Source organism: Arachis hypogaea, chromosome 14 (assembly GCF_003086295.3).
Source record: "Arachis hypogaea cultivar Tifrunner chromosome 14, arahy.Tifrunner.gnm2.J5K5, whole genome shotgun sequence".
Lineage (NCBI taxonomy): Eukaryota > Viridiplantae > Streptophyta > Magnoliopsida > Fabales > Fabaceae > Arachis > Arachis hypogaea.
In genome coordinates this window covers 117256789-117267279 of record NC_092049.1, presented here as the reverse complement: position 1 = coordinate 117267279, position 10491 = coordinate 117256789, and the positions used below count along the sequence as shown (strand labels likewise).

Here is a 10491-nt window from a genome sequence, read left to right as displayed (position 1 = left end):
ATTTCTGCAGGAGGTGCAAGCATGTGAAATAAATCAATAAATAAATAAAGCAGGTACAAGCAATATTATGTACCGGTGTTCACAGAGCAGTATAGTTCGCAGTGCAGTATAGTTCGGTTGTTAGAGGAAAGGCTATCTAATACATTGAACAAATATTCGGTTGGTTTTTTATCTAAGGCTAACCAAACCAAACTAAACCAATTGTAATTGGATTGATTTGATTTGGTTTTTCGGTCTTCCTGTTTCACCAATGTTGTCACTTGTACTGTTATCAAACTGCAGTAATATCAAAAACAATAAAATAAAATAAGAACAGAGAACACTAAACCAAAATTGAAATTAGAACACCAAACTACAAGTTAAAATCAAATAATTAAAAAACAACACAAAAGTTAGAAAACAAATTCAAATCATAACAAAAATCTAAGAATCAAGAACAGAACAGAAAACTGGCAGTGAAAAATAGATGTAGACAAAACTTTAAGAACAAAAATCAAGAACAGAATCAACTCAAAAACAGAACAGAAAAAAAACAGCAGTAGAAAATCATAACCAAAAAACAAGAACCAAGAACAGCAACCAAGAAAACACTAGAGAACTTCAGAAAATATCTCAACCAAGAATCAAGAACAAATTAAAAATCATAACAAAAATCAAGAACTGAAAAATTTAAGAACAGACCAGAATCAAATCAAGAATAGAAAAAAATATAAGCAGGGAAAAATCAGACAAAAAATCAAGAACCAACCTGAGTCAAAGGCTCCATTCTTGATGATGCTGATGATGTGGCAGAGTGCAGGAAGGAGAGGACGAAGACACGGAAGTGGCTGCCAGCTGGAGTACGCTGCGATGCACGGAGGACGACACAGGATACTGCTGCGTGGAGGACGACACAGAGGCTGCTGCTGCGTGGAGGGCGACGGAGAGGGAGCGCGACTACGATGAAGGGAGCGGGAGAGAGGATAGGGCTGACAGAGAGTTGAGGAGGGTGGAGGGAAAGGGGATAGGGCCTCCGCGGCTGCTGCTGTCCGGCGGATGGTGGAGGAGATTGAAGGACGAGGGGTTGTGTCTGAGGAGTGAGGACTGAGGAGGTCTGGGGCTGGGCGGACAGGAGTGTTCGCGGATAGACTTAACGGAATAAGGGTAAAATTGGAGGTTTCACTCTGTTTGGATAGCTGATGCCTGATGGAACAAAAGAATATGAGAGAAAAAGAAATAAGTAGAAAGAAAATAGAAAAAAAATATTTTGTTTTTCATGTGTTGGTTTTTAGCAAGGTTGCGAGAATTGGAGCGGTCAATAAATCGGTGAAGACTCTGGTTTAATAGTTTAATGATTCGACCGGAGATTAATCGGTTTAATTAAATATTAAATATATAAATTAAATAATTTCTAACTTAATAAAATTTAAAATTTCACGTAATAAATTATCTATAATTTAATATTAGAAGTTCACAAACAAATTCAAAGTTCATAACTAAAAACAACAAAACGCACATAATGACAAACACATAATGTTTTACTATCAAAAGAAACAATTACTAACAAGTTCTCAGCTAATCAAAGGTACAACTCATCACAAATCATAATCATTATTAAGTGTTTCAATATCTCCATCATAAACAGGTAATCCAAAGCCACCATTTTCAGAAGTATCACCAAAAGTTTCAAATTAATTTACTTCAAATCATAAAGCCAAGGCTAATTTATGCTTTTGTAGGTTCAAGTCAACTAGGGAATGATCATAAAATTACAAAATTCAAAAACTAGTGAAGAAATTAACATATCCATCAGATCATCTTCAAAACAAATTATCGGTAACAAATCTTCTTTGAACCATTTGCTTTAAGCCAATTAACCGAGGCTTCTATATTCTTTACAGCACCTTGCCAATCGAGCCCATCCATCAAATGTTGGGCTTCCGTGACATCAAGACCAACCTTTCCTCTATACAGACTAGAACAATGGAAGCAATTTTCTGACCAAAAAAAAAAAAAAAAGAAAAAGAACAATGGAAGCAATTTCAATTTTCATCAGTTATCCAATTGAAGATTATAATATCATATAACGGATAAAGAATTTAGATCAGCAAATCTTATGAAAGCACCGTTATCTTACTCTGGAATAAGAGCTTTAAATCCGGGACCTAGCTAAGAAATCATGATAGCATGATTCTTGATTTCAAAATCCACACCCCACCACTTCTAAAGAACAACAATTCCAGGAGCATCTTTTTTGCCAACGACGTATGCATCAAATGTCTAATAATTGAAAATAGATACCGCATATTAGCAACCTAGAATTTGCTTAGAACGGGTGCATAGCATACACAGAGTAGTATTGCATTTGATACCCTAGAATTTTCTTAGAAAGATGATATTGAGAACACAATTTATAAAGTGGATGTACACAAAAAAACAAAGACTCCGAGTCCAAAACTAAAAACCTGGAAAATGAATGGGAAAGGGAGAGGGAAAGAAGACTCACAGTGTTGTCCCTTTGGATGGTGATTTTGTTGAAAGGGGAAGCAGAGTGAGCCATTGAGCGGACTGAGAAGCGCAGTGGCTGCGGGATGCGGTGGCAGCTGGCTGCAGTGGTGGTGGCTGCGGTGGTCAAATCCGTCGCTGCGGTGGCTGCGGGACGCGGTGGCTGCGGGATGCGGTGGCGATGGGCTGCTCGATTGGTGGTGGTGGCTTCTATGGTTCTCAGAGAAGAGAGAAGAGATGAGTTGCTGCTGAGTACTGACTGAAGAAGACGGGTGGTGGTGACTTCTATGGTTCTCAATCTTAATTTGCAAATTGGCATAAGGTATAATAAGCCTAAAACTTTGTTTATCTGTTATGGTATATTTTGCAATTTTTGGTTGAATATTTATTGCTGAATTTTGCCTAAAACTTCTGATTTTTGTGCCTTTTTGCTTTGAAACTCCTCGAAAATGTTCCAAAACCTGCATTGCCTAACTCTTCTTCTTGTAAAAGACTTCAGTTTCTTGATTTGAGTAATAACAGATTATAAATTAGAACATAAAATTCTAAGATACTAATAATTTATAAATTCAGAAAATCTCTCTCGACTCACCGACTCTTTGAAATCTTCCATATAATAATATTGTTACTACTTTCTTCTTCTCATGATTTTCTTCAGAAGAGTAGTCTCTATGTATATAGTACTACTAGTACTAGTATGTATATATATATATATATATATATATATATATATATATATATATATATATGCTTTAAATTATCATTTTTATGTAATTGTAAATTTTGATTTTATTCTGATTTATGTTAATTTTATACCCTCAGTAATTTTAATTTTATTGATATAGGTATTTTCAAATTACTTCATGGCTAGTAATGCTAGAAAAGACACACAAAGCAATATTGTTAATTTTCATTTATGTTAATTTTTTACATAGTACCAATTAATTTGTTAATTGTTATCTCTTTTGATTTTCAGGTTTAAATCTTGATTTACAAACTTTTTAATGATGATGAAGATGATGAAAGTGATCAAGAATAAGGGTTGAATATTCTTTTATATCTAATATTGTAATTTCTTTATTATGGTGAATCTAAATTTGTAGTGATCTAACACTTTTTTTTTTAATTTCTAGTTATTTGAGTTAATGACATTGTATGAATTTTATGTTTGTATTTTAATTTATCTATAAAGTTTAAGTTTTTGTCTTAATTTATATAAGAATATGTAAAAATTAAAATATTTAATTTTTATAGGGGCGGGTAGGGGTGGGGCGGGTACCTGCAGGGGCGGGTTCGGGTACTACAATTTACTACCCGCGGGTAGTGACGAGCCGGGTAGTACATGAGTAACAGGACGGCGGGGCGGGGTCGGATAGGGTAAAAACCCGCCCTTACCCGCCCCACTACCACCCCTATTTATATGCATGCCCTGTTGTAAAAAGCTACTAAATTTAGGAATTGATGTAACTAGATACAACTTTTTGCTACACTTAGTAGATTAATGATGCTTCATTCTGTACCTTGTACTTTCATCTAAACTAAGGTGATGTCTATGCAAATCTAATTAAGATTCAAGTGTTAGGTAGGTGCTGCCTCAATATTTTCTTCAGTAGGTGGTGCCGGGATGCTAGATGATGCATTAGCATCACTTCTAGCTTGTTGACCATATCTCTGAAGCACCCTCTCTTTATTTATGTTCCACCATTCTTCTGCTTGTTGCTCATGAAACCTTCGCTTGCTGCATAAATAAATAAAAAAATCATATAAAAGGTTTGAGAGGTATAGGAAGAGTTTAATTATTATGCACTAGAGGTATGCAAAAGAGTTTAACATTGTGATCCAGTAAAAAGCTTGTGTAACTTGGGTGCCATGAAAAGCTTTCCAAGTGATTTATCAAAAAATCATGTTGCACACATGCTAATGTCATACAATAATTCAAACAACATATATTATTTAGTAATAGCAAAATTAAAGAATGCGTCCATGCAAATTTCTGCAACTTCTTTTTAAAAAAATGTGTTGTGCATGCAGATCAAAACCAGAGAAATGGTTTAAATATTGTAGCAGCTATTTTGATCACACATTGATGTACATATTTCAAAAATGGGTATACACACCTTCACCTGAGATAGGAGAAGAATACAAATATAATTTTGTGAAGCTGACTACTATAGTGACTCATATGTTCAATACAAATCACACTGATACAGAAATTGAAAATGTAAAATTTATCAGATAAACAAGTAACTGTAGTATACCTGAATCTAACTCTCCTGAAAATTTTGACACCATTAGGCCTTACTATTAGTGTCACGTAAACACCAGGCTCAAATTGTTCAATAACTTGTGTTTCTCCATCTCTTGCCAACCTTGACGTCTCCTCGGAGCTTTGTGGTTGCACTGCTGTTCTATTATCGGATACAGATGATCCATTTCTTTCTTGAAGGACATTCCCCTCATCATGAGATGGGTCCGAAGCCGCCGTTTCATGATTTTCTTCTGTATTGTGCTCTTGCATTTTTGAATCCCCAATATCTGTGGCAGGATCAGGTGCATTTTGTCGAGTAGACTCTGATATTGATGGCGCGGAAAATGTTTCAGATGTCGAGTTTTCTTTCAGAAAATCTTCAGCTTGAGTAAGTGCAATTCTCAAATTTTCAGTTTCTAAAATCTCTGGTGGCAACTTCTCAGCCATTTGCTTCAACTAGATTGAACAAAAGGCAAGTATACTTAATCAGGATGATGTACTTGAAATTCTGATCAAGGAATTTGTTCTATTTCTCATATATTCTTATTGAAGTATTTTACGCCAGTAATTTGGGCGACTAAGAATTTTTTATAAAGAAATATGATGCTCAAATACTAAAGCAGTTTGTAGTAAGAAGTGTGGAATTGAAAGTTGAGCAATCGAGACATTTACATATATAAGTCAACGATTTCAACTATATCCTTGGTAAATAGAATGAAGATACCTGAATAATAGTGCACTCAAAAATTTCTAGCATTGCTTTATGCTTAGAAGACTCATCTGCTGCCAATGTTGTAGCTTCCTTAATATGTTGGCGAAGCTTTTGATTTTCCACATCTTTCATGTCACTTTTCTGTTTCAAACTTTGAATCTACATAAAAATAATATTCATTAACTTAATATTGGTGATCCTTGAGGTTTTTCAGAGAATATGGAAAGTGAATCAACAGGAAACTTACTTGTTTCTGCAATTTTGACACTTCTTGATTCTTAAGCTCATTTGTTTTCCTCAAACTATCAATAAGACTTCTAGAGAATCCACCAGTGCCGGAACGCGTAGGGCTTGGCCTTCTTGCATACGGGGATGCGGGCCTTGAAATGAGTGGTGGAGTTGGTGGTGGACTTGGAGTTGGAGGTATGGCAGCGATGGTAGGCTTCAAAAGATTTTGCATTATTGAACCTGTTGAACTTGGGAATGCAACATCTTTCAATTGCACTAGTGATGGAACCTGAACAACTTGCTCTGTAGTAGTCTTGTGAATCCTTGAGAGAGGGAAGAGAGTTCTTGAAGATCTTATTTCTCCCAGGGTAAATCTTTCCCTTCCATCTATAGAAGTACGAGGTGGAGTAGTAGCTCTTCTATTAAAAATGGCACCAGAATTCGACTCAACATTTTTAATCTTAGTATAACAAGAATCACACACACGATGAGGTTTTCCGGGTGTTGGAGCCAACGCTGCCCTCAATGCCTTTTTTGAACTACAACCATGGCAATGCACTAACCCACAATTATAACAATTGTGCCTTTTTCTAGTAAATCCAAATGGTTGCCTACATGCAGTACAACTAGATTGGTCAACTCCTGAGACCCATTTATGGATGCATATGCAAGTTGTAAACTTCGACCCACACGAAATGTTTTTTACATGCCTTTCTTTCAAGGCTTCCACTATTGTTGGACCCTTCCTATCTTCTGTGTCTCCATGTCCCAATCTTCCATTGGCACCTTTCCCCCATGTATATAGTTCACTTCTTGATGTCAATACAGCCACATGATGAGATCCACATGATATTTCCTCAACATACTCACCTACCAACTTATCTTGTACTAGCATTGGTACTTTTCCATCGGACAAAGGATTTCCTAGTTGACCATGTTCAGTGCCTCCCATAGTGAAAATATGACCCGATGTAGTGAGGGCAACAGTCATAGTGTTTCCACATGCTATCTGGTGGAAATTTAATTCTATAAGAGATGAGACACAAGTCGGTTGAAGGTATGTTTCCTTGTTTCCATGCCCCAAACGATACTTATCACCATCACCCCAAGTAAAGAGCTTCCTTGATGAAACATTTGAACTAGACTGAAGTGTTACCTCTACAATAGCTGCAGTGTGCCATACTCCACATGCAACTTTAAGTGTCCTCAATCCACTTAATAACTGCACTTCCTTTGGATATAACACACTCTCTCTATCTCCATGACCTAAGACACCAAATGTTCCATCACCGAACGTAAAAAGTTTTCCATTGGCAGTTGCCAATGCCGAATGCCATGTGCCACACGCAACAGATATAACTTGATGTCCTTCTAGAGGGCCACTAACTCTCTTTGGTATCCAATGGCTAGAATCCGAACCATGGCCAAGAAGTCCAACATTATATGCACCATCACCCCAAGAATATAGCTCATCTGATGTAGTCAGAGCACATGTATGGTTCTCTCCACATGCAACATAATCCACATTAGTAACTGCCAAGAACTCAACAAGATGGGGTTGACCAAAATCTTTATCGATTCCATGACCAAGTCTTCCCCCAGATTCCTCTCCCCAAGTGAAAACTTCACCTTGCCTTGTAACTAAAGCAATGTGGTGGACACCAGATGCAATCTGTTGAACATCAAGAACAATATTTGCCTCTAACGGTTTAGGAAGCAAAACATCAGTCATGGGAGGGAGCTGAGTCCCAAAACTATCAGGTGAAACATCTGCCCAAATTTGTCCCCATATATAAAGATCACCTAGAGACTCGATGTCCTCTGGTCCCGATCCCCCACTTGAACAGCTAGGTGTACTTGACACACTAACACGAAAACCATCAATACTTGTCCTAGGTAGCATACTTGCTTGCTCTACCCTCTCATTTGAGCTTATTGAATGCAATGAGGTTGACAGGAAATTGAATTGACACCATGCTTGAAGTAAACTCTAGCGCTGCACTAAAATGATGACCATTTGAAATAATATCAACCTGATCCTGAAACTAAAATTAAAAAGGCACTTGAGTTATGAAATAACAAATTACCATGCAGGATACACATAAACAACATGAATCTTAGGAAGCACGTATGTCATGAGATGGAATTATGCATGTTCTAATGGAAAAGAAATTCATAGCCACCTAAGGGCTTACTCATTTAATTGATACAATTTTTAAAATAAATTGTGAGAAAAAGGACAAAATGACTATTCAATGGATTTCTGTTAGAACTTACACTACATAGTTCTTTAGTATTCCATCTATTAAGTTTTCCAGTAGAAATCAATGTCTAAATCTGCCCCAATTTTGTACTTGCACATCTATCCAAAAAAAAAAAAAATCACTCTTCAATTTTTTTTCCTCAAGGAATTGAGAAAATCAAATACATTCTATGATTCAAATAATTTTTCCTAACCTGATTAAATGTCTATTCCAAGTTAAAAGGAAAGATAATCTTTTTTGGGTTGCAAATATCTTCTGAAAACAATCTACCTAGAAATGATCATTACAATTGTTACATATCTTAACAGATTGTTAACATGACCAGAAATATTAGCTGTTGTCTAAAGACCTACTTAACTTACAGAGCATGATACCGAAGAAAATTTTAAATTTATTTCCTTTTCACAAGATAGCCAATCATTGTTGTTTCATCCCATTAAGGCCACTAAATATGTCAAATTCATCATACACATGCCAACTCTAGATATTGGAGTATGCATGCCCATGATTCTACATTGAAGCCTCACCACGAGAGTTCGAATGGGCAAAGTGAGTACCAATCTTTAGAGCAATGAGTTCCTTTAATAGAAGCTAAAAGCAAACATTACCGAAATCCTAAATGATGAAATCTATATTAAAATAAAAACAGATCACGGGTGACATCTATAAACATACTTGTAGTGACTGCACGATATATTTTTTTCCTTAATTTTCCCAATGAAGTGATTTTATTATTGAGCAACGAAATGTAAACCTCGTTTTGCAAATTCTCAGCTTGTCCCTCTATGAATCTCAGCCAGCTCTTGATATTATGTCAAGTAATATGATCCATTGTTACATCGTTTTACCTACATATAAACTCATAAACTTCTTTCTAGTTTCTTCACATTCTTCCAATACTTTTAATTGTTAAACCATTCAATTATAAAACATCCTTCCCACTTCTCATTACCACTATGATCAAATTTTGGCTTTGATTTGCTTCTATTTCTCAATTCTATTATGTACAAAAAATGCAATGGCTGAAATTGTATTGTTATTTATTTTCTTTTGAATCTTCTTCCAACATTTTTTTCCTTGTTATCAAAGAAACCGCAATTCACCCTACTTTTTTTAGCCAAATTGATTTTAAGCATAGAAAGACACAATTCTACACTAAGAAAAACTACCAATGGTCAATACTGCATAATAGAACCATTTAATTCACATGCAATTGAATTTAAAAAATATATATATAAATAAACAGAGAGAAATCGATCATGAACGGAACAATTTTAGACATGTTGAGGAAAATGAATTTGCCAATTGAAGAAACTTTGGCGCAACTAACCTGGTGGACATGACGATCAAAATATCCATAGATGGCTGGTGGTTTCTTCTCTGTCCTCTGATACGAATATTGGAACAAAATACAAGAGAGGAACCAGCAGTATTTCCATGCACTTGATCCAGAAAAACAAAAGGATGAGAAAGAGAGCGAAAATGCAGTGAGTTTTCTGGGAAAAAATTGGAGTATGGCCAAAGGAAGCATGAGAGATGGAAGAATCGCAGATGAGATGAATGTGTGAGAGAGAGAAATGGCGAAATGAGTGGGGAAGTAAGCGGTTACATATTTTCTCACATTAATTATTCATGAACTATGAATTCATAACATACTTGCCCCATCCATGTTTAATTTATTTTCCACCACTAATTAATTTTTTATAACAATTTATAAAATTTATATTTTTAATGTATTTGTTATATATTTATTTAAAAATTTAATTTTGATGCATTAGTAATATAAAGTAGTTTTACATATATATTAAATTATGTATAGTTTATATCAATAAGATAATTATATTTTTTATTGACTTTGAAATAATTATTTAAAAAAATAAATATATTTAAATTGTGTAAAATATTTTATATTATTAATGTATTAAAATTAAATTATTTATTTAAATAAAAATTTTATAATTTTTTATTAATAATAATGTTAATCCTCTATTTATTTAGCTATATGATATGATACACTTTATAAAACAATAATTTTAGAATGTCTGACCATTGTAATTATTAAGATCAAACAATTTAATATTTATTAAGATAATTCATGAATAAATACAAATTGTGCTATTACAAGTTTAATAGCCCGTTTTATGTACGAAGCAAAATCATGTATTAACTATATAAATTATAATTTGTATATGTAAGAAATAATATATAAAATATGTAAATAATAATTATTATAAATATATATTATTGTATTTTTATTACATAATATGCAAAAATTTACTTACACTGAATTCAATGAAAAAATATATGATTAAGGTCCGAATTATAAATATAAAATTGTTCATATTTGAACTGATTAAAATATTAAAATTAACTATAAAATATTGTATTACTGACAAATTTGACTATAAAAAACGAAAACTAATATATAGTTATAAAAAATGAGTTTTTTTTTAATAAGATTTTTTAAACTCAAAAAAATTATTTAAAATTTTCAAACTACCTTTTTAACTTGTCTTAACTGGTCCGAATTCTAACTCCACTTTTTTTCTATTATC

The 10491-nt window shown here is 34.1% G+C and overlaps 1 protein-coding gene and 2 long non-coding RNA genes across 3 annotated transcripts; 1 reads left to right on the top strand and 2 right to left on the bottom strand.

The window, feature by feature from the left end:
- Positions 1–24: 24 nt before the first annotated feature.
- On the bottom strand, positions 25–1292 carry LOC112743794 (uncharacterized). The gene is made up of 2 exons (XR_011871169.1): positions 749–1292; positions 25–276 (listed from the first exon to the last, which is right to left on the bottom strand). It is a non-coding gene; the product is annotated as an uncharacterized lncRNA (long non-coding RNA).
- Positions 1099–3694, top strand: LOC140178329 (uncharacterized). The gene is made up of 2 exons (XR_011871170.1): positions 1099–2806; positions 3461–3694. It is a non-coding gene; the product is annotated as an uncharacterized lncRNA (long non-coding RNA).
- Positions 3695–3914: 220 nt separating this feature from the next.
- LOC112742992 (PH, RCC1 and FYVE domains-containing protein 1-like) lies at positions 3915–7708 on the bottom strand. Its single transcript, XM_025792228.3, has 4 exons — positions 5692–7708; positions 5457–5603; positions 4743–5188; positions 3915–4222 (listed from the first exon to the last, which is right to left on the bottom strand). The coding sequence occupies exons 1-4, from the start codon at positions 7573–7575 to the stop codon at positions 4063–4065; spliced, it is 2637 nt and encodes an 878-aa protein (XP_025648013.3). The 5' UTR covers positions 7576–7708; the 3' UTR covers positions 3915–4062.
- Between the last annotated feature and the right edge of the window lie 2783 nt (positions 7709–10491).

Excerpts from the sequence above, each read along its gene's own strand:
- LOC112742992 (XM_025792228.3), bottom strand. The coding sequence starts at position 7,575 with ATGCTACCTAGGACAAGTATTGATGGTTTTCGTGTTAGTGTGTCAAGT. Across the intron at positions 5,604-5,691 it reads TGTCAAAATTGCAGAAACAA|ATTCAAAGTTTGAAACAGAA; the intron begins GTAAGTTTCCTG and ends ATTTTTATGTAG. Across the intron at positions 5,189-5,456 it reads TTGAGTGCACTATTATTCAG|TTGAAGCAAATGGCTGAGAA; the intron begins GTATCTTCATTC and ends TGTTCAATCTAG.